The sequence below is a fragment of the Chrysemys picta genome, chromosome 3, assembly GCF_011386835.1.
Source record: "Chrysemys picta bellii isolate R12L10 chromosome 3, ASM1138683v2, whole genome shotgun sequence".
NCBI classification, from domain to species: domain Eukaryota; kingdom Metazoa; phylum Chordata; order Testudines; family Emydidae; genus Chrysemys; species Chrysemys picta.
In genome coordinates, this window is record NC_088793.1 from 155,421,527 (window position 1) to 155,445,862 (window position 24,336).

Here is a 24,336-nt window from a genome sequence, read left to right on the forward strand (position 1 = left end):
TGTGACAGGTTGGGTCACAGAAATCCCCTTGGGACTGCCACCTGATGTGCTGAGACTACCTCTAAGCCCATTTTCCCTGGCAGCTCAGGACTTCAGTACGCTGCCTGGTTGTGCCAGACACGCTAGCCTGTTACAAACACACACCCAGGTCTGAACCATGTCCCCCAAAAGCTGCAGGCTTAACTGAAAACATCTTAAGAAGTGTTCCTGTCTCCAACACCCAGATACTCAGTTCCCAATGGGATCCAAGCCGTAAATAAATCCGTTTTATTCTGTATAAAGCGTATACAAGGTAAACTCAAATTGTTCACCCTCTATAACACTGATAGATATGCACAGCTCTTTTCTCCCCCAGGTATTAATACTTGCTCTGGGTTTAATTAATAAGTAAAAAGTGATTTTATTAAATATAAAAAGAAAGATTTTCATAGATTCAAGATTCATAGACTCTAGGGCTGGAAGGGACCTCGAGAGGTCATCGAGTCCAGTCCCCTGCCTTCGTGGCAGAACCAAATACTGTCTAGACAATCCCTGATAGACATTTATCTAACCTACTCTTAAATATCTTCAGAGATGGAGATTCCACAACCTTCCTAGGCAATTTATTCCAGTGTTTAACCACTCTGACAGTTAGGAACTGTGGATTTAAGTGGTTCCAAGTAAAAACAGACAGAACGAAGTAAGTTACCAAGCAAAATAAAATAAAAACATGCAAATCTAAGGCTAATACAGTAGGAAATTAAATGTGGGTAAATCTCACTCTCAGTGATGTTCCAGTAAACTTCTTTTACAGACTAGACTTCCTCCTAGTCTGGGTCCAGCAGTCACTCACACCCCCATAGTTACTGTCCTTTGTTCCAGTGTCTTTCAGACATCTCTTTGGGGTGGAGAGGCTATCTTCTGAAGACAAAATGGAGGGCTTTCACAGGGCCTTATATAGTCTTTCTTTTGTGGGTAGAATGTTCTCCTGTGCAGAATCACAGCTACAAGATGGAATCACATGGGCAAGTCATATGTCCATGCATGACTAGTTCTTTATCGGCTGACGCCATTGTTTACATGTGAGTTTGAACGTTCCCAGGAAAGTTCAGATGTGGATTGGCATCTCTCAAGGTCCATTGTCAGCTAAGTACTCCTAATTACTTGAATAACCCCTTCACACTATGTTGACCAAATCTGCCTTATGTGCTTCCTCCAGCAAACACTTTAAATATAAGCATAGAGCCAACACTGATGGGGGGCGAGTTCTGTGGACCCATGGTGACTGGGCACCAGGAATATTCCTGGTGCCCAGGCACTATGGGCCCAGCTCCAGCATTGTGTGAGGCCGGGTCTCTCCCTTGGCCCTGCCTTCCACCCCAGGCACCACTGCCCCATGCGTCCCCCAGGCTATTTAAAACAGACTGCAGCCCCCACTCACCACCGGCAGCGCAGCGGTGCTGAGCGGCTTCCTGCCTGCTCGCTCCACGTGGCTGCCGGCCATCCCTGCACCCCTGGGCAGGGTGGGTCTGTGTCCCGCCCCAAGCGCCACTGTGGCCAATGGGAAGCTGCGGGGGCAGTGCCTGGGGGTAGCAGCACATGGAGACTCCGGGCCCACCCTGCCTAGGAATTCCAGGTAAGTGCCGCTCCCAGAGCCTGCACTCCCCCTTTGGCCACCAAACTCCCTCCCAGAGACGGCACCCCTCACCCCCTCCTGCACCCCCACCCCTGGACCAAGCCCAGAGCCTACACCCAAACTCCATCCCAGAGCCTGCACCCACAAACCCCTCCTGTACCCCCACCTCCTGCTGAAGCCCGGAGCCTGCACCCACACTCCATCCCAGGGCTTGCACCCCAGACCTCCTCCCCCCACCCAAACTCCCTCCCTATCTTACAGATGATAAATTGAGGCTCATAGTGGATAAACTACTTTCCAAAAGTGGCAGAACCGGGAATAGGACTCTGGTCAGAATACCCAGGTCCTTATTCCGCTATTTATTATTTAACATTTATACTGTAGTAGCGCCTAAAGGCCTCAACCAGGCTGGGCCCCATCTTGCTAGGCATTGTACAAACATAGAGAAACTGATCATTCCTACCCCGACGATTTTATAATCTAAAATACAAGATATAACAGCTGGATGAGATAAACAAGGGTATAAGAGTAAGAGCAGAGGAGATACTTTTTTTTAGTCTAATAGGATGTGTGAAATTTGTAGAAAAAGTCATCTCAACTCACCCCCTGGTTATTTACTATAAGCATTAGAGATGAGGCATTCTAACCATTAGAGACACCCCCTCCCTTTATAGTTACCTATTTAGACAGCCTAGGTCAAATGTATTTCTGCCTATGTGAGTCACACTTTTAATACAATAAATGTTTTAAAATATACTCCGATAAAAATAACAGTGTACGCACTGAAAGACATCACAGAAGCAAACTAACTCGGACAGGAGAGACCCGCAAGCCACAAATAATGTCAGTGTATGTTTCTATCGGTCAGTGAACGTACCCATGTAGAATTTGAGTACACAGGCTCAAATGCAATGTGCATCTTTGTTTTTAGGGCATGTTTCTGTAGGACTTTCTGTATAGAGAAACTGAAACAATCATAAAGGCTTGGTCTACGATACCAACTTATGTAGGTATAACGATGTGGCTCAGGGGTGTGGAAAACCCACACCCTTGAGCGATGTAGTTATACCGACCTAACCCGTGGTGTACACGGAGGTGTGTCGATGGAAGGGCTTCTCCTGTCGATGTAGCTCCCACTTCTCGGGGAGGTGGAGTATCTATGCCAGTGGCTCTCAACCTTTCCAGACTACTGTACCTCTTTTAGGAGTCTGATTTGTCTTGCGTACTCCCTCACTTAAAAACTACTTGCTTACAAAATCAAACATAAAAATACAAAAGTGTCACAGCACACTATTGCTTACTTTCTGATTTGACCATATAATTATAAGATAAATCAATTGGAATAGAAATATTGTGCTTACATTTCAGTGTATAGTATATTGAGCAGTATAAACAAGTCATTGTCTAGCTGAAATTTTAGTTTGTACTGACTTTGCCAGTGCTTTTTATGTAGCCTGTTGTAAAACTAGGCAAATATCTAAATGAGTTGATGTAACACCTGGAAGATTTCTGTGTACCCCTAGGGATACATGTACCCTGGGTTGAGAACCACTGATCTACGCCAGTAGGAGAAGCCCGCCCGTCGCTGTAGGTAACCTCTTCACTAAGCGCTACAGCAGGTCAGCTGCACTTCAAGTGTAGACCAGCCCACCATCAGCTTTTGAGTCAAACTGCTGCATACTGTATGTTTAATTATGTTGTCAAACATTTACTAACTTCAGTGACAGCTGTAGGCAGGAAGCTCAGAAATACTCTGTTACTATGTGAACTTGAAGATTTTATAATTAATTCATGTAATCTATTTTGGTATAGCTCATAACTTCCAGAACAGAATTTTCACTTAGAAACCAATACTGCGTATACTTTTTCAATGCTCTGTCATCTGAAGTTCTTATACCAACACTTTCAGACTGCGGTTTTTAATACCTATTACATTGAGTCTTATGGATACTCCCTATTACATTTTAGCTTGGAAAAGAGGTCATTAAAATTCCATGGAATGTTTAGTCTGTTTTACTTGTGAACGGTGAAAGGCTCAAAAGAATGGGAACCATTTTGGCTATCTGATAGGTGAAAGGTAGCAGACAACCTCAGTTACATTGTACATTTTAGTATTTGAAATGTTTACATACCAGACATTCATTAAGTTCCAGTTTTGCTTTACTTTTGAAACTGCAGTTCATTGATTTCCATAAAAATAGATCATTCTGCTTATTGCTTCTTTCCTTCCTCTTAAATATTTACTGTATAACTTGAGCATCCCATATTTAATATCTAAACTACAATGCCTCAATAGAAAGGAAATTAATAAGAACTACCAAGTTAATGTCACTTGCACGCCCTTTGTCTTGAGGGTTGCTTGCATGTCACTCTGGCTGCAGCAATGCTTGGGATGCACCTTCTTGTTCATGAAATTTTGACATTATTCTGAATGGAGGTAAGATTCCACACACTTTTTTTTCCCTTGTCTACCTCTAGGGCAGTTTGTTGGAAATGAACCAAGCAGAAGTCTGAGTCATATTCTCTTGATAAAATAAGTTTTATTATTAATAGAGGGGACAATCAAATTAATTCAGAGAACTTTGCATAACATACCTCATCTGAATTCTTTGCAAAGCTCAGTGGGGTACATGCACCTGCTTAGTTGCAGTGAAAAAAGAAAATGCCTTACATTTCTAGAGACTATTACCCACTCTTTCCCCTTTCATCAGGCAGCCTGAGCCACTCACTCTTTCTGTGTCTTAGGCCTTGCATAACTGTGCAAATTGACAGATTTGGGTTAAACTAATGCAGTTTGCATGTGTAGACAAGGCCTTATACCCCTCTGCCAAGACCTATTGTCAAACCTCTACTCAGTGTTTTTATTTGATCTTGGAGGTGTTCTTTCCTTAGCCACCTTAATAAGGCAAGGTGATTGAATTTTGATTTGTGTGTCCATTTTTTCTTAGCTTAGGTGTTAGGTCATGTTAACTCAGTCTATCTGTACACACATTGAATGTGAGTCTCTCATCTAAGTAGAATGTATTTGCCTCATAAGTTTCTCTTGCCAGTGTTGCCACTTGCTATGAAATACAAATTGACAGGTACGAAATTCTGTGTCTGGTGTGATAGATATGGCAATTTCCTGCAATATCCTGAACAAACCTTTTTGAAATAACTTTCATGTGTCTTAGGAGTTTGTTACATGAGCATTTTCATTTTTAATATATTATTGTGGGATTGTATGTTACATCTCTGGGGGAGGCATGACTAATGTAAACCCTGAGAAGTATTATAAGCTTCAGGGACTCGTTTATTCAGGGTTCTTGTTTTGTTTTTAATATGTTTTCCCTGAAATGCTTTCATCTGAGGAATAAATGTGCTTGCTTAGAAGGAGCTGTGTGGTAACTTAACTGTGGGCAATTATGCTGTTTATAGCTTCTGGAGAAAAGGCAAAGCAGGCCTGTTTACGCATCTGATTTGCTGGGGAACTCACAGTGTAGGCAGGAAACTTCTGCAACCTGGAAAATCCTCAGGAGGGAGAGAGACATGGGTCTCTGCCCAGCAGAGGGTGACAGCTGAGGTGCCAGGAGCCTAGAATGGGTGCCCTTGCTAGACAATAGTGGGGAAATACAGCTGCAGTTGCCCTGAAATATGGTGGCAGCGTATGTGGCTCTGGAACAGTGTGAATTATATAAGTGCCAACAGCTGTGAAAGCAAGTATCCTAGAAGGAAAGAACACAGAGAAAAGTCTTGATAGTCTTTTGGGGGAAGGAATAGCAGAAAAAGAGAGGGCAAATGAATTATGAACCGCTGAAGAAATATCAGCTGGTTTAGCTATGCAAAGAAAAGCAGCTCAAAACTGAGGAGCGGACAAAAACACAGCTAGTCAACTTCCTGTATTCTAACAACCAGAGGTGGAATGATGGTCCAGGTTTAAGGGAGAATGTGAGCCCACTGGCAGAGGGTCCACAAGCAGGGAAGCTCTTGGAGCCAATTACCTGGAGGGAAGCAGGGAAGAGGCTGACAGACGCAGACAAACTACATCACTGCAACAGGGAATTGTGGATCAACAGTTAGCGCAGGAGAGGTTACAGCTGGAGAGAGACAGTGTGAGTCTGGAAACTCAGCTGCTTGCAGAGCTAGAGCGACAGTGTCAGTTCAAGTGAGAAGAGAACAGGAGAGCCAGTGCCAGCACAAGGAGAGGGAGAAGAAGATCATCAGTATCAGCTTGAGATGGAAAAAACTGCACCAGCAGGACTATAGTCTGATAGATGATGCCAGATCCTAGGAACCTTTCCCATGGGTGGCATAGACTCCAAATTACTTCCTTGCTTTAAGAAGGGGATTCACATGGATGTGTTTCTGAAGGCTTTTGAAATGCAGTGTGAATTGAATAAGATGGGGCAGGAGAAATGGTATGGAATCTAACTCCATTACTGTTAGAGAGAAAAAGCCTTGTCCATTTTCACATTTACGGACAAAGAAGACTATAAAGATTATGAGCTCAAATTAGGGGTTAGGTAAGGGGTTTCAGCTCAAATTAGGGGTTAGGTAAAGAAATGGGGAACTGGTTGGGGGGAAGGGGTGTCACCAAACTCAATGAGGCCTGCAAATTAACAGGTATTGAACAGTTCTATAAACTCTGCACCCCAGTGCTCCATTCTCCTCTCCCCGCTCCATGAAATCATGGTTAATAGACAAGAATCCTAGAGACATGAGCGAACCTGGGAAATGAGTTAACCAATATGCAGAGGGGCTGAGAGGAAAATCAAGGGAGATGGGGACAAAGCTGAATTTCCCAGAAGGGAGAGGGAGAACTTGCCAGAAGGGAGAATGGGCTAAACCAGACCTGGGGAGCAGGCAAACCCTAACGTGCCCAAAAAAGGAATCTGGGGAGTTGATATATTGCCACAAGTCTGACTTGCTGGGTAACACACATTGTAGGCAGGGAGTTGGGCAGCCTGGAAAAACCCATCAGGAGGCAGAGACACATGGGTCTCCACCCAAGAGAGGTGATGGCTGAGGAGCCAGGAGCCTAGAGTGGGTGTCCTTGCTGGTCCATGGAGGGGGAATACAGGTGACAGCAGGTAGTACCATATGTTCTATCATTGTGCTGTCAAAGGCAATCTTTTTTTCCCTTCAGTCTTTGACTTATAAATCAATTTGTGTGCACTTTATTTAGTAATTTAAGGCACAGTTTGGCAGTCTGTTCTCCCTATTCAGCCCTCCAGAATATGCTAAGTGGCCTCTCAGTACGGATGGGACATGAGGCCTGCTCCAAGCTCGCATCTTAATTACCAGGAGGGGCACCAAGATGAATAAAGGAGTAGGGGAGATGGGAAGACGACAACATCAGTAACATGACCTATTTATTCAGTGATGACTGTTACACAGATCCTGGGTGGGAGGGAGGAAATTGAATGTCACAACTGTAACGTTAGTACCTACTTTTGATCATTCAACTACAAATTAACTCCTAAAAATAGCTTTGGGCTATTTTCTTTACCGTTTCATTTAAAATGGGTTCTTTGATTATTATTTTTTTTATTTTAATTTTTTTTAATGTAATTCCACAATAGAAGATTGTGGTGGTGATGGGGAGTCCTGAGAGGTGGCATGGTGAAACGAATACTGAAGTAACTGCAGTCCTTTCAGATTAACTTCTGATTGCTAAAGTTCCCAATTGATATTAAAAACATTTAAATAACATTAGTATAATTTCTAAAGTATACTCAGTCCTAATCAGTGCTTCTCTCCCAAAGACGCATGAAAGAGAAATTTATATTGAAAGCCATGGGAAAAATTGTGGTCTGCTGCCTTTAAGCCCATCGGCTTCAGTTTTCAAAAACATCTTAAGTGACTTAAATCATTTAAGGTATACTTGAAAACTATACCCATCACCAGTATGTGTCTGTACCTCCTATTTTTTTTTTTTTACACATCAGCAGGTATTGTAAACACACTAGTAGGTCTTGTCCCATAAATGTCAATATATAGAAACACTTTGCAAAAACTCTACTGGCAAGGTTGATACTGCATGTGGAGAGGTGGATCAGGTTGCCCGGCTTTGCTATAGTAAACAGCAGTAGGGTATCAAGTGTATATTTCTTCCTTTACATGTGCTATTATGCATCAGTAAAAACAATTATCCAAAATTAAATGTTCACAGTTTACATTGTTAGTACTTAGAATTGATTTGACGCCAAATGAAATAAAATGCTGAATGGCCACCAACAAAAAGATGGATTGCAAAGCCTTTTGAATTTCTTTCCAGAGAAAATATGGCAAACAGTAGGAGAGACTCTCATACAAATCTTATTTTTGTAAAACAGATTTTTTTACTTTAAAATATTCCTGATTTTTTTAATCATGAGAATTGTTTCTTTTAGAAATGTTAAAATTATTTTTGTCATCCTCATTACCATATTCTCATGAGCAGTGCGAAATCCGAGTCCGAAATATTTCCATGCGCTTCAGACTTGATGTTTGTGTAGTTTCATGAGATTGATATTACCTTCTGCCAACGTTTTCCTTTCTTAACTCAACATTTTTCAGTATTGTTTTGGGTAAAATTCCTGTAGGACTCTATCTTGCGCCAAAGTTTTCAGAACAAAGTAGTCAGTTAATTTTTTTTAATAGCATTATTTTCTTATGGCTGACTGAATGACATCTGACTCCCAATAAGCAAAATTCAAAATTTTTCCTCAGCAATTTATCAGATCACTGCATTTTTCTATCTTTCAATTCAAAATATTCAAATTAAAGGATGTCTGACAGTAAATCAGCCCCAGTTCCAACTTCTGTGGTGGTGTAAGCATATATAATTTGAAATTGACTTATTGAAAAACACAATGCTTAATTTCAAAAGAAATCCATTGGGTGGAATGGCAAATAGCGCGCTGTCCTTTTCTTTCTTTCTCTCTCTCTTTTTCACTTGTTGAGTCCTGGTATTCCAAGTGTCGGAGTCTGAGAATAACAGAGGTGTGATGCTTACAGTCTCCAGGATAACTTTTATGTATATTAAGAGCATCACCTAGCCACCCTTCAAGATTGGCATGGAAACTCCCTCAATCTTCGTCACTTGCTAGTATAAATACTGTTCCCCAACAAACGTATGGAGGGTGCTCACTGAATGAATGGCTGTTGAATTTTATTACTTATTAATTATTTGTGTTACCATAGCACCTAGTCACCCTCCTTGTGGACCAGGGCATCCTTGTGCTAGGCACTGTACAAACAGAACAAAAAATGGTCACTGCCCCAAAGAGTTTATAATCTAATGATAAGACAAGAGACAAACCTGGATACAGACAGATGAGGGAGAACAAGGAAACAGATGATACTGGTCAGCCTGAAAGGCAATGGTATCAGTGCACCAATCGTTAATTAAGTTTTTTGTAGGCTTTTATAGCAAAGGAGATTTTTAAAGGAGGGTTTTGAAGGAGGATAATGAGCTGGCATTGTGGCTGTTCACAGGGAGCTCTTCCCAAGCGAAAGGGACTGCCAGGGAGAAAATACAGAGGTGCTTGGTTGAAAATGTAACGAGTGGGTGATGGAGGCCCCAGGTCTTATTTACTGCACACTATTCAAACCCTGCTCTGAAGATAGAATTAAGTTCCTTATGGGCTTTTCTGTGACATCTCACTAAAATATGAGTGCTTCGCGAACAGTAATGAATTTATTTTCACAACCCACTGTGAGATGAGATGGTATTTATCCCCATTTTACAGCCAGGGAATTGAGACATAAGGAGACTATGGTCAGAAGTGGCCACTAATACTGAGTGCCTAATCTGAGATGCATAGGCCTGATTTTTCAGATTACGTAGCAGTATGTGATACTTAATAAATTCAGAGCTCAGCTCCCGTTGACTTCAGTTGTAGCTGAGTGCTCAGCCCCTGTGACTTAAGTTGGGAACTCAGAAAAGAAAGAACATACAATTAATGACTACCAGTGAAAAGTTTGGTTTAAGTGACTTGCCAGGTGTTACATAAGGACTCTGTGGCAGAGATAGAATCCAGTTCCCCAGGACAGCATTCAGCTGTCTTAACCATGAGACCACCCTTTCTCTTCCTGCATTTCCCTGCCTCATTTCTTACACACTTCCCAACTTCTGCAACAAATAAAGCAGGGATCCTAGAGACAGCAGTCTCCTTTAATACGCAAACGTTACTCATTCCCAGAGCAAAGAGACTGAGGCAGAGGTCCAGTGGGAAAAGCAGTATGTGACCATGTAACTAAATAAATTAATTAACGGAGATGTCCTATCTCCTAGAACTGAAAGGGACCTTGAAAGGTCATCGAGTCCAGCCCCTGCCTTCACTAGCAGGACCAAGTATTGATTTTGCCCCAGATCCCTAAGCGCCCCCCTCAAGGATTGAACTCACAACCCTGGGATTAGTAGGCCAATGCTCAAACCACTGAGCTATCCCTCCCCCCTGTTTTTGTAATTTAAGACTGTATCATAAGGCATTTGCACCAGGGGGCAAATTAAGTTTGCACAGGCAACCGTAATTCTGGCATTTCCTAACTTTTGAGTGCTTGATTTGCAACCTTAATAATGTTCTTTTAACATAGCTTTTTGGGATGTTATATATAGATATTGTCTGCTTATCATCCTTTTCATTGCCTGATCTTTTTCTAGTCTTCTAGTTTTCAAAATGCCAGGAACACAAATAATCAAACACCAGCTAGAACCCTCAGCAACAAGTTCTGTGTCTGCTTACAGCTCTCTGCTGTTATAATCACTCTGAATGCACTAAGCCAGGACCACTCTTGGGCATCTCCTCACATCTGCCTGCAGTTTCCCCTCTTATTTAGCAACATGGGAAGGATAGGATGGCTGCAACTTCTCCAACACCCATTCATGATTTCCATCCCACTTGGTGCAGAGACCCTCCCTAGATGAAAATTGTTTTTCTAGACCTCTGTCAAAAGTAGGGTATTAATGAAGTTAGCAGAACTGTTTTAAAACTCTTTAAGCATGGACCAGTTAGCCATTGTGGATGGGGGTCCTCGGTGGAAGATTTTTTTCAGCTATTTTAACGTTCCTCTGATTTCCTAGGTTTGGAAGCTTTTCTTTTAATGCAGTGTTTTTTTAATGTATCTTTATGCATTGGCAAATTGGAAAAAAATATGTTTGGATTCTTTTGGTTGCATTAATTACTTGTTCCCTGGAAGTACTCCATAGTATGCCATAGTGGTTGCTGGGTTGTAGCTATTATTGTCTCCAAATTACGTGGTCAGTAAGCCTCTGCTCCACGGTTAATTTAAGGGCAACATCCATGAAAGATTGTATTCTGTATAGTATGTAGTGCATTTTTGCTTAAGTTGAAAAATTATTTAGCACATTGCTATTGCATAGTATGTTCATTAACCAGCGGGAGGTTCTCTATGTAAAGTAACACACCTACCAGTGAGCAATAGAGAGAGCATGTGGTTTAGAATAAAAAGAGGCAGACTTGGCACAAAATAAGGCACTCCGCTTATAACACAATGATTAGGACTAATCTCTACACTCATGCCTTTTGCCTTTTGACAAATGAGTTAGGTGACAAAGCTTGACAAAATTAAAAGGAAAAGGAATGATCTGTACTTGATCAATTTTGGTAGCTTATTAAGCAACAATGGGCTTTCCATTAGCATTCTCAACTTTATTCTCTGTTAGCCATGGTTGATTCTAATAAGAACTCAGATTTCTACGTGCATTGGATTTTGTATTGATCAGACACAGATCTTGTTCCACACCTCTAGTATCAGAGGGGTAGCCGTGTTAGTCTGGATTTATAAAAAGCGACAGAGTCCTGTGGCACCTTATAGACTAACAGACGTATTGGAGCAAACCCATGAATACCCATGCGTCTGACAAAGTGGGTATTCACCCATGAAAGCTTATGCGCCAATACGTCTGTTAGTCTATAAGGTGCCACAGGACTCTTTGTCGCGTTCCACACCTCTGTTACTCGACTGTCCCCTTTTGAACACCAAAGGTGTTGTTTAATAAATACATTTAAATAAATTGTTTTTCCTCATGTTGGCATGGGGCAATCATAGGTGTCTTTTGGCTTAGTGACCCTGAAGATGCAGTGACACCAACGGAATGCAGCAATCAAGGCCACTTTGGATGCATTCGTTTGAGCAGACAGTTTGAAGAATTCTCCCACACATGCTATAAAACAAATGGATTCATGTCCACTCGTCTACAGAGGTTTTCTTTTTTTGTCTGTTTTTAGTTTGCTGAGTGGGATGTGTAGTAATTATTCCTGAAGACTTGTGCAGTTACCTTGCATGCAGGAGGATTCTTGCTGCCAGACAGTGAAAATCTTTACTTCGCCAGGTTTTTGCCAGAGCTGCTTTCAAGTGGCTTGTGAATACTGTGCTTACAATAGCAAGCCCATATTGCTGCAGAGGGGAAATTGGTTGAAAATCTAATGTACTGTATATAAGTGCAACTCAAATTTATGATTAGACTAGTGACTAAAGCCTGTCAAGTTAAAAATGAATAAGCTGGCTGACAAAAGTATTGATCTAGTGCAGTTGACTAATTGCTGCTTGTCTACATTTAGAAAACATAGCTTTTTTTTTTTTCCAGCTGGGAATAAGGTACTTATAACAATTCTGTTTGACACAAAACATTGATTTTTTAAAGGTTTTCAATTCATAATATCAAAGCTTATGCTATTACAAACCGCTGTACCTTTTGAGTTAAAATGTCATTCCAGTTTCCGGCACTTTTGTAACTTGTACTTTGCAATAATCATTTTATGATGTCTTTTAATATATAGCTTTGGTAAATGTGAAAGACAGGTTAATTAAGAGTACACCAAAGAGTAAAAAGATTTTTTTAAAATAATCATATAAGGAAAAAACCCTCACAAATTGCTGTATCTCATGGTATTATGAATCTAACCAAAAGCACCGTTAAGGTCTTCTGCCTTCAGAACAGTGCTACAGTGATATACTCTGTGTGCTGCTGTTGTATTGGGGGCTGTTATAATATTATGAAACTTTATAACCCCTACTAATATTCATGTTGTTCATGTTCTTTTTTTTTTTTTAATCTTTAGCCAATACCAAAGCCCGCAGTAATGAATTTGCTGAAAAGAATGGACTTCGAAAATACAAATATGTCTTGCATCCACGAACTACTGGTTTCACTTTTGTAGTAGAACGTCTAAGGGAAGGTAACATTTCTTTTAGATATGTATTTTCTTTTCTCCTCTGCAACTTCAAATAACTAATCTCAGGAAAGCCAGATAATTGACTTTAATAAACTAACTACTCCAAAACAGTATTAGAAATGCAACAGATACCCCATATGAGAAGACAACTTTCTTCTTTTCTGCCATGATTACGGTGTTTGCCGTATAGATTAAGGCAGTCTTGTGTTTATAAGATATTAATATAATTTAGAACATCTACAATGAGACAAGAAACCACTCCCTTGCTCCGAAGTTTTTTTAATACTATAGGTTGGTTAATGATTCAGTGCAGGAAAATAACTTTGGAAATCCCTAGGGCTAGCCTTAATGTCTATACTTATACTTAATATTGGGGGAGGATTATTATTAATATTTATTTGCATTACAGAAGCACCTTGGGGCCCCAGTCAGTGATCGTGGCTCCATTGAGCTAGACGCTGTACAAACATATAGCAAGACTGTCTCTTCTCCAAAGAGCTTATTATCAAACTATAAAATGGGACACCAAGTAATTACAATAAATAATCAAGGGGAGTATAAAACAACTGACTACTATGAACATCATAAGCAGTGGGACACAACACACCATTGTTGAAATTTTAGTAGGCATCTTAGGTTTTCTCATACAGTGCATGTGCTTTGTCAACTTGTGGTAGTATGTAGTTCACTGTTACGTACACAGTTCAAAGGTTTGATTTGCTTAAAACTTCCCACAATTAAGTCTTTCTTTGCTGTATTAATGCTACTATCTTTGGATTCTTTTTCAATTAAAGCAAGATTTTCAACTCGAAATCTAGTCAATTAAAAAAAGGTTTAAAATAATTTCAGATTCTATACTTCTTCTGGAGTCACCTCCCTAATCCTTGTGGTTTTAAGTAATTTTCTTGTATTAAAAAATTGTTTTTCTCTCATGTGGCTGTGTGAAAAACATGCACAAACAGGGCAACTGATTATAAAGGGAAAACACTAAAAGTGATTTTATACGAAGTTCTGTCAGATGTACAAAGTTGGAGAAAAAAACCTGAAAAAAACTAGTTTTTCTTCTTCTGTTTCAAATGCTGTAATTTTAAGTGTTACTTGTTTCTATAGGAGGCATATTTTCAGACAAATGAAATGTTAAATTGAAATGTCCCTCTAAGCTCGCTATTAACATTAAAGTATCTATGTATCTGTAGGTACGTCTACACAGCAGCTATACACATGCTAGCTCTGAGCTAAAATAAGCAGTGTGGCTGTGGCAGCACTAGTGATGGCTATGGGTAGCCAACCAGGTGCAATCCCATCTGAGAAGACTAGGTGTGTACTCAGATGGCTGGCCCAAGCTGCTGCCCTTCCTGCTGTGGCACACTGCTATTTTTAGCACACTGGCTAGATCAGAGCTAGTGTATGTATGTCTATCCAAACTGAGAATTATACCTCTGAACTGCAGTGTAGATGGACCGTGGGGGAGTAAAAGGGGGTAGTGCCGCTCAACCATTAAGTAGTCTAGCCTAATACGTCCCATTATAAAACCTTTATTTTCAGTTGCATAGAGTTGTGAAGAAAATTAAGACCCCTAACATTAAGGTGCTATCCCTCTCTTCCCTGTTTCCACACGATTGTAATGGATAGCAGTTACAATAACCCCAGAAACTGACTTGCATCTTCATTATTGCTTGTGATTGCAGACTGAAGGATGGCATGTGATTTTAAGTTGGGGAGGTGGTGTTGGAAACTTAAACATCACGTTTGTCTTTGAAAATATTCTTGCGCCTGTATGACAACCTTAATGCCCCATGGTTTCCCTGTGAATAAATTTTGGCTCATGGCAGTTTTCCATTCCTCAGGCTGAAATGCCTTCACTTCAAGCCTAAGTACATTATTTAGTTCCAAAATAGGTCAGTGAAGAGGGGGAGAAATGCCATGAGGTTTAATTGCCTTTTTAACTTTGAAAAAATAACTTTAATTTGGCAAGAACCCTGATTAATATGCATTGCAAGCTGTATTATGAATGAATTACCTGTTATGTTATAAAAATAGCTGTTTGTGACCCATAAAAGTACTTGGGGAAGAAGCTGAAATAATAACCTTCAGGAAAAAGTTACTCACATCTCTTTGCATGAGTTTTGGTCTTAATGTGAGGTTTTCCTGAGTTTTATAATAGGTGGCAGCTTACTGACGCTAATATTAGCACTTTCTGTGCACCCCTCAAATCATATGAATGCACTTCTTCTTCCAGCATAGACTTAACTTTCAAACTCTCCTAGTTTCCCCATCTCTCTTCTATGTGGCCACAACTTACATCTGCTTTGCCTTATGTGCTCCCTATGTGAAACTGCTGCTAGTGTGTTTCTGACTCCTTGCTGGGATTATGGGAACTAGGCAAATCCAACCTAACCTTCCTTAGCTGCACCAAAAATAAGCTGGCAAGTAGGATTATTCTGACAGGGCAGCTTCCGCTCTGAGCCTGAATGCATCACCTTTGTTGCATATCCCAGCTCTTTTATAGCTACTGGAAGTGACCCCGAGCTCACTCTCAGACCCAGGCCCCCATACAACCTGAGGACTGCAGCTAATTTTTGTCCTGATCAAATTCCAATAGGAGGGAGACATCTTGTCATCCCAGTTCTAACAGGTTACATTACTGTTTTTCTCAAGCAGCATTAATTCCATTCCTGTAAGCTTAAGTGTACCCTAGGCCTGGTCTACACTAGGAGGTTATGTCGAATTTAGCAGCATTAAATCGAATTAACCCTGCACCCGTCCACACAACGAAGCTATTTAGTTCGACATAGAGGTCTCTTAAATTCGATTTCTGTACTCCTCCCCAACGAGGGGAGTAGCGTTAAATTCGACATGGCCATGTCGAATTAGGGTAGGTGTGGATGGAAATCGATGCTAATAGCTCCGGGAGCTATCCCACAGTGCACCACTCTGTTGACACTCTGGACAGCAGTCCGAGCTCGGATGCTCTGACCAGCCACACAGGAAAAGCCCCGGGAAAATTTGAATTCCTTTTCCTGTCTGGGCAGTTTGAATCTCATTTCCTGTTTGGACATCATGGTGAGCTCAGCAGCACTGGCAACGATGCAGAGTTCTCCAGCAGAGGTGACCATGCAATCTCAGAATAGAAAGAGGGCCCCAGCATGGACTGATCGGGAAGTCTTGGATCTGATCGCTGTCTGGGGCGATGAGTCCGTGCTTTCGGAGCTGCGATCGAAAAGACAGAATGCAAAGATCTACGAGAAGATCTCAAAAGCCATGACAGAGAGAGGGTACAGCCGGGATGCAACGCAGTGCCGCGTGAAAATCAAGGAGCTGAGACAAGCGTACCAGAAGACCAAAGAGTCAAACGGACGCTCCGGATCCCAGCCCCAGACATGCCGTTTCTACGAGGCACTGCATTCCATTCTAGGTGCGGCCGCCACCACTACCCCACCACTGACCGTGGACGCTGAGGATGGGATATTGTCGACGGCCGCTTCCTCGGAGATGTTAGCGGACGGGGAAGATGAGGAAGGTGAGGAGGAGGACGAGGCAGTCGACAGTGCTTACAACGCTGATTTCCCAGACAGCCAGGATCTCTTCATCACCCTCACAGAGATCCCCTACCAGCCGTCCCCAGGCAGTAACCCAGACCCTGAATCAGGGGAAGGATCAGTCGGTAAGTGTTTTAAACATGTAAACATTTATTTTGAACAGAACAGGAATATTAACAATGGGTTTTTCATGATTTGTTTGCCCTAGGTGCTCTACTTTTTAGTCCTTGCCAGTGCAGCTACTGGAAAAGAAGGTCTATATGTCTGGGGATAGAGCTGAAATCCTCATGGGACATCTCCACGAAGCTCTCCTGGAGGTAATTGGAAAGCCTTTGCATGAGGTTCCTGGGGAGAGCGGCTTTATTGTGCCCTCTGTGGTAGGAAACTTTTCCTTGCCAGGCTATCATCAAGAACTCTGGGATCATTGCCTTGCAGAGCATGGCGTCATACGGCCCTGGTTTTTGCTGGCTTTCACGCAGCATGCGTTCTTTCTCGGTCTCAGAAATTCTCAGCAGAGTTATGTCGTTCATGGTGACCTGCTTAGAATTAGGGGAATGTTACTATTGGGACTGCTTGCCTGTTCCTTTACAGAACTGTCACCGGCGGTTTACAGCCACGCGGTGGAGGCGGGAGAGGGGCAGCATACAGGGATCTTTCCCGGGGACAGCCGCGAGGGGGTGGGACAGGGGCAGAGTTCATGCTTGCTGGATTGCAGGCACCAGCAACTGGCCAACGATAGGAGCATTGCTTTGAACGTGAAAGGAGGGCACTGCTATAATTTAAGTTTTAAGCGGCCAGAAGTCTACGGCTTACCATGTCAGCCTGCTACCCGAATTCCGCTGTCCTGCCCCGCTTGTCTTATCTCCACTGCAAGACCCCAGGCACTGAATGCGAAGGCCGAAAATTCGACCTTGTCCTGAGTGCGCATGTGATAGGTACTGTGCATGGTCTTGTTCACAGAGAAAGACTATGTTCATTGTTCACAAAAAATTATCTTTGTGAGGAATTAACTCCCTTTCTCCCATCCCACAGCTGCGAATGTCTCCCGACCTACCCTGGCATCCCCCTCACAGAGGCTGGCGCAGTTTAGGCGGAGAAAGAAAAGGACACGGGACGACATGTTCTCAGAACTTATGGGCTGCTCCCGAGCCGATGCGGCCCAGCAGACCCAGTGGAGGGAGAACATGTCGCAATACCAGCGAGCACACAGCGAACGGGAGGAGAGGTGGCGGCAGGAAGACCAGCAGGTGACTCAAACGCTGCTTGGACTAATGAGGGAGCAAACAGACACGCTCCGGCGCCTTGTGGATGTTCTTCAGGACCGGAGGCAGGAGGACAGAGCCCCGCTGCAGTCTCTAACCGCCCTCCCGCGCCACAAACTCCCATACCCCCCTCACCCAAAGTCCCAAGAAGGAGGGGCGGCAGGAGCCGTGAAAACTGTCACTCCACCCCTGCAGACTGCTCAAGTACCAGAAGGCTCTCATTCCCAAAAATTTGATAAGTCCTTTCCTTCCCGCCTCACCCAAGCCCCTGTCCCAGTTTCATCCCCTAACTGTGTAGTTGCTAATAAAAGATATGTTTCTGTTAATTACTGTTTCCATCATGTTCTTTTAGGGGAGAGTGTGTTTGAAGGGGGGAAGAGGGTTGGTAATTGGAGAGGACAGTCACCTTTACCAGGGTACAGACACGGGGGCAGGTTCAGCAGAAGGTCACACACACATTGCAGTCACTAGGCACCCTGGTCAGTCTGAGAGGTGGTTTTCATGTTCTCGGGGGGGGGGGCATGTGACTTTGTGGCGGGGGAGGGCAGATAGAGATTTTATGCAGCGGTCCTTATCCTGGATCACAGAGCCACGCAGCAGGGGATCTGTAACTGTCCTCCCCCGCCTCAAAGTCACATAGCCCCCACACACAGAGTCCAGAACAGGAGGGGTGGCAGGTTCCGTTGAAACAATCAGTCCACCATTGCGGACCACTCTAGGAGCAGGAGCCTGTTATTCCTCGAGTTTAGAAGCGTCCTTTCCATCACTACGCCCGCTCCCCACCACAGTCTGTGTCCCAGTTTCAACACTTTACCGCGAAATCCGTAATAAAGAAAATGGTGTTCATTAACAAAGTTCCATTTCTTTTATTTTTAAACGTGTGTTGGAAGGGGGGGGTATGGGGTGAACGGGGTATGTAGCTGGAGAGGATAGTCAACAGTAAGTGGGTAAAGAAACGGGGGCAGGTTCAGCTTCTCTTTAAACAAGCTTAATAGTCACAGGTTACCCTGCTAACTGAGGAACCTAGCTTTCAAAGCCTCCCGGATGCACAGTGCGTCCCGCTGGGCTCTTCTAATCGCACGGGTGTCTGGCTGGGCGTAATCAGCGGCCAGGCTATTCGCCTCAACCTCCCACCCCGCCATAAAGGTCTCCCCCTTGCTCCCACAGAGATTGTGGAGCACACAGCAAGCTGCAATAACAATGGGGATATTGGTTTCGCTGAGATCAGAGCGAGTCAGTAAGCTTCTCCATCTCCCCTTGAGACGTCCAAAAGCACACTCCATCACCATTCTGCACTTGCTCAGACAGTAGTTGAAGAGTTCTTTTTCAGTGTCCAGGGCACCTGTATAGGGCTTCATGAGCCAGGGCATTAGCAGGTAGGCTGGGTCCCCGAGGATCACTATAGGCCTCTCCACACCCCTCTTCTGGTCCGGGAAGTAAATACCTTCCTGCAGCCGTCTAAACAGACCAGAGTTCCTGAAAACACGAGCGTCATGAACCTTGCCCGGCCATCCTACGTTGATGTTTGTAAAACGTCCCCTATGGTCTATCAGTGCTTGCAGCACCATTGAAAAGTAGCCCTTTCGGTTAATGTACTGGCTGGCCTGGTGGTCCGGTCCCAGGATAGGGATGTGAGTTCCATCTATTGCCCCACCACAGTTTGTGAATCCCATCGCGGCGAAGCCATCTATGATGACCTGGACGTTTCCAAGGGTCACTACCTTTGACAGCAGTAGCTCAACAATTGCGTTGGCTACTTGCATCACAGCAACCCCCACAGTAGATTTGCCGACGCCAAAGTGATTCGCGACTGACCGGTAGCTGTCTGGCGTTGCAAGCTTCCAGAGGGCTATGGCCACTCGCTTCTGGACAGTCAGGGCTGCTCGCATCCGGGTGTCCTTGCGCTTCAGGGCAGGGGACAGCAACTCACAAAGTTCCAGGAAAGTTCCCTTCCGCATACGAAAGTTTCGCAGCCACTGTGATTCATCCCAGACCTGCAGCACTATGTGGTCCCACCAGTCCGTGCTTGTTTCCCGGGCCCAGAATCGCCGTTCCACAGCATCCACATGACTCATTGCCACCATGATGTTCACGGCGCGGGGTCCCATGCTTTGTGAGAGATCTGTGCCACTCTCAGACTTCATGTCCTCACCGCGCTGCCGTAGCGTCCTTGCCCGATTTCTCACCATCTGCCTCTGGAAAAGGTGGATGATAAGGTGCGAGGTGTTGATAACGGCCATAACTGCAGCGATGGTTGCAGCGGGCTCCATGCTCGCAGTGCTGTGGCGTCCGTGCTGTCACTCACCCCAGAAAAGTGCGCAAACTGATTGCCCGCCGGCGCTTTCAGGGAGGGAGGGCGGGAGCGACGGTTGGATGACGACAGTTACCCAAAACCACCCTCGACACATTTTTTTCCCCAGCAGGCATTGGGGGCTCGACCCAGAATTCCAATGGGCAGCGGAGACTGCAGGAACTGTGGGATAGCTGCCCACAGTGCACCGCTTCCAATGTCGACGCTTGCCCCGTTAGTGTGGACTCACAAAGTCGAATTACTGTCCTTAGTGTGGATACACACGTTCAACTTTGTAATATCGATTCCACATATTCGATTTAAGTACAATCAAGCTACTCTCGTAGTGTAGACATACCCCTAGAGTAAATATAGACAATTAGAGTGCATTAGATGCATAATTAGTGATATATCTGATAAAGTGGTGACTGCAATTCCTGCTGCTTTTGAAGCGTGAGGAGGACTTAAATTGAATTCTGAATTGATTCTTGGAGAAGTGTTTTCAGTTTTCTGCTTCTACTCTACAGTAATTGTAAGCAGAATGATATAGTACAACTTTAGTCATTTTTCTCTGCATCTTAAAAGAAAATGCAGTTGCAAAATTAGGAAAGTGAAGGAATGCTGAGAATATATGTTCTGTACATAGGTGCTGGAACTAGGGGTGCTGCCGCACCCCCTAGCTTGAAGTGATTTCCATCATGCACAGGGTTCACAGTTTGGTTCAATGGCTCTCAGCACCCCCACTATACAAATTGTTTCAGCACCACTGGTTCTGTATGCTGTTAGTTTTAATTTTACATAATATAGTAACTGTCAGATGAAGGCATGGGGGTTGAGTGAAGTGGCAGCAGAAAGCTGTATGAGAAATAAATAGTTGGAAAAGAGAAGCGTGGAGTACAACTAGACTATATGTACTTCTCATATTCAAATAAAGATACTTCTCACCTTCAAATAAAGAAAAATCATCTGTATCCTGATAGTAATAACTGTGTTCTTGGTGATGTCTGAGTCTCAGCAATAGCTAATGCAGCTTTGTTGCAGCCTGCACTAATCTTTGTTGATGAATAGCACTCAAGCTATCATATTAACTTTTCTTCCCAACCGGCCATATCTGGGAATTGATTTTGCAAGATAGAGAGCTTTGGACCCCATCTAGCAAAGCACTTAAGCATATAGTTAAACTTAAGCATGTAAATAGTCCCATTGACTGTTCATGTGGTTAAAGCACATGCTTGAGCATTTCACTAGATGGGGGCCAGAGTGCTTAGTACTGTGAAGGATCCTTGTTGAGTGGACTAACCTCTGAAATACTGTCTGATATACTCAAAAAACATTGGCTTTCATTTGGTTTGCCATAGGCAGAAAGCTGTATCAAAAAGAAAAGGAACATGTGATTTTATTGTTTCAAAGTTAACTAGGGTTACCATATTTAAAAAATAAAAAAGAGGACACTCCACGGGCCCTGGCCCCGGCCCTTTCCCACCCCCGGCCCCGCCCCTTCCCCAAAGTCCCGGCCCTAACTCCCCCTCCTCCCTCCCAGCCACGCGAAAAGGGCTGCCCGAGCGCTACCAGCTTCACGGTTTGCCGGGCAGCCTCCAGACCCTGCGCCCCCGGCCGGCGCTTCCACAGCGCAGCTGGAGCCCGGGAGGGGAAGCGGCCAGCTGGGGGCGCAGGGTCTGGAGGCTGCCCGGCAAACCATGAAGCCGGTAGCGCTCGGGCTTCGGGCAGCCCCTGTGCCTCCGGACCCCGAGCCGCCGGCTGAGCACTTCCCCTCCCAGGCTCCAGCTGCTGTGCTCCTCCCCTGACTCTTCGGCTTTGTTTAAGAGCCGAGCTGCCTGAGTGCTACCGGCTTCAGGCAGCTCCCTTGCCTCTGGACCCTGTGCCCCCGGAGCAGAGCAGCTGGAGTCCGGGAGGGGAAGTGCCCGGCCGGTGGCTCGGGGTCCGGAGGCAAGGGGGCTGCCCAAAGCCGGAGCGCTGGGGCAGCTCGGCTCTTAAACAGAGCCGAAGAGTTAGGGGAGGAGCAGAACAGCTGGAGCCCGGGAGGGGAAGTGCCTGGCCGGTATTTTTCCTGGACATGTTCAGCTTTTTGGCAATTCCCCCCGGATGGGGGTTTGATTACCAAAAAGCCAGACATGTCCGGGAAAAACCGGACGTATGGTAACCCTAAAGTTAACACATTCAATAAGCTGGACCAATGGGCTTTCCTCTGCTGTTTTGAATTTTTCTAGACAAAATGACTAATCATTGCTTCCAAGATTTTTTTTTCATACCCTGTTTCCCCGAAAATAAGACATCCTCCGAAAATAAGGCCTACTTACAGTTTTGCCTCTCGTTGTAATATAAGGCATCCCCCCGATAATAAGACCTCCCCGATAATAAGGCATCCACCGATAATAAGGCATTTTTCATTTCTGAAAAATAAGACATCCCCTGAAAATAAGACCTAGCGCATCTTTGGGAGCAAAAATTAATATAAGACACTGTCTTATTTTCGGGGAAACAGGGTAGTAAATGGGTCAAGTATGTTGATGCAGCAGCCTTTTTATTATTTTACTTCAAGGGACACTGCCAGGTTTGATATTTCTAAGAAGTCTGTCTCATGAGTTCTGAATTGTTAAACATGGGATTTTAAAATTACAAATTTCCATTTTAGTAATCCAAGTTGGTCCTAACAGAGGAAAATGATTTTTTTAAACACAAACGATACTATTTTTCATCTTGTATATACTGTTCGCTTTTTGCAATTCACTTGACTTGCATAGTGAAAAAGAGTCAGGTTTACTTTTCACTTTAGGATTCTTGCACAAACAATGCTGGAGTATTTGTCTTCTTTAAATCCAGCTAAAACTCTTTACACTGTATTATTTTTAATAAAATAATAAAATGAAGATATTTCTACTTTTTTTTTGTAAAATCTTTTTAACCAAAACTAAATTTTGAGCCTAAAATACATCACAGACAAAATGTTGAGGTGGGAATTTCAAAATTGCTCAGTGTTGATCTTTATCTGCTCCTGTTGAAAGCAATGGGAGTTTTACCATTGATTGCAATAAGAGCAGAATTAGGCCAGTGCTAAGTGTTTTTAAAAATCCTACCTCAAGGGCACATTTTGTGCTTGTGAGTGAGAGTCAGAAAAGAAGCTCCTAATAGGAATCATAATTAAGTATCAGAATGGTAGCCATGTTAGTCTGTATCAGCAAAAAGAATGAGGAGTACTTGTGGCACCTTAGAAACTAACATTTATTTGAGCATAAGCTTTCGTGGGCTAAAACCCACTTCATCAGATGCATGCAGTGGAAAATACAGTAGGAAGATATATATACACCTCTACCCCGATATAATGCTGTCCTCGGGAACCAAAAAGTCTTACCGAGTCATAGGTGAAACCACATTATATCGAACTTGCTTTTATCCGCCAGAGCGCGCAGCACCCCCCCCCCCCGGAGCACTGCTTTACCGCGTTATATCCAAATTTGTGTTATATTGGGGAAGAGGTGTATACACACAGAGAACATGAAAAAATGGGTGTTGCCATACCAACTATAACGAGAGTAATCAGTTAAGTTGGGCTATTGTCAGCAGGAGAAAAAAACCCTTTTGTAGTGATAATCAAAATGGCCCATTTCCAGCAATTGACAAGAAGGTGTAACTGATTTTTCATTGTAAGCCACAGTTTTGGGTACCTTCTAAATTGCTCCCAAAATTCCTTCCTGCTAAGAAGTTTTGAATGGGTGGTCTATCTGAAGAATATTTTGGCAGAACTTGGATTGAGTCAGACAAATTTATCTCCCAAAATATGGGATTTTGAAAATGAGATGTGCAGGAATTCATTCTTTTTTTTTTAAGTCCTTTATTGAGCTCTCTCTCTCAGAAACAGCTTGAAATTTGGTTTTGTTTTATTATTGTGCTTTCTAAGATCTAGTATGTGGGATCACTTCTGAAAAGGTCAAAATTTACTTTTGATTACAGGTTATTGTGTACTACTGGGTTTTTTTTTTTTTTTATAAAGCTTGTCTAAAGCCAAATCACATTGAAATCTCAGCTAGTTAAAATGCTCAATTTCAAGGAGATTGAAAGTCCATAATAGTTGATTTTGACTTCTGTGTTGTCTAGTTTCATTGAATTACATGTATTATCTTGACATAACATCTATAATTATTGTAAAATAGTTTGTCAATAAAATGGCTGTTCACAAATGTTTTCTTAAAAACGCCAAATGGTTTTTAAATACTTTCTGAAAACTCAGGAAATTCCCAGATACAGTTTAAGATATAGTTAAGGTTGTAAATAAATATTATGTGAAATTATCATTAGAACATAATTATTAAAAATTTAAATAGATAGTTTATAATTGTTTTTACAAACAACTTTAACTGACAGTGCTCATCTTCTATTTGCCCCTCACACCCAACACTTGTTCCTCAACTACATTTCAACACCACAGAGCCTCGGTTATCATACATTAAAT

The 24,336-nt window shown here is 43.1% G+C and overlaps 1 protein-coding gene across 14 annotated transcripts in view; it reads left to right on the plus strand.

Moving 5' to 3' along the window:
* The window catches only part of LCLAT1 (lysocardiolipin acyltransferase 1), a 205,422-nt gene that overhangs the window by 118,062 nt on the left and 63,024 nt on the right, over positions 1 to 24,336 (plus strand). For 4 of the 14 annotated variants that reach the window (XM_005289545.4, XM_065589350.1, XM_065589343.1 and 1 more), the window contains one exon: positions 12,664 to 12,780. The exons of 2 other annotated variants lie outside the window; for them this stretch is intronic. In XM_005289545.4, coding sequence (XP_005289602.1) covers positions 12,664 to 12,780 — 117 coding nt within the window. Of the gene's footprint in view, positions 1 to 11,685; positions 11,805 to 12,663; positions 12,781 to 16,192; positions 16,442 to 16,524; positions 16,634 to 17,348; positions 18,169 to 24,336 lie in introns of those variants that run through there. 8 more of the 14 variants (XM_065589348.1, XM_065589337.1, XM_065589338.1 and 5 more) reach the window with 8 other exon arrangements.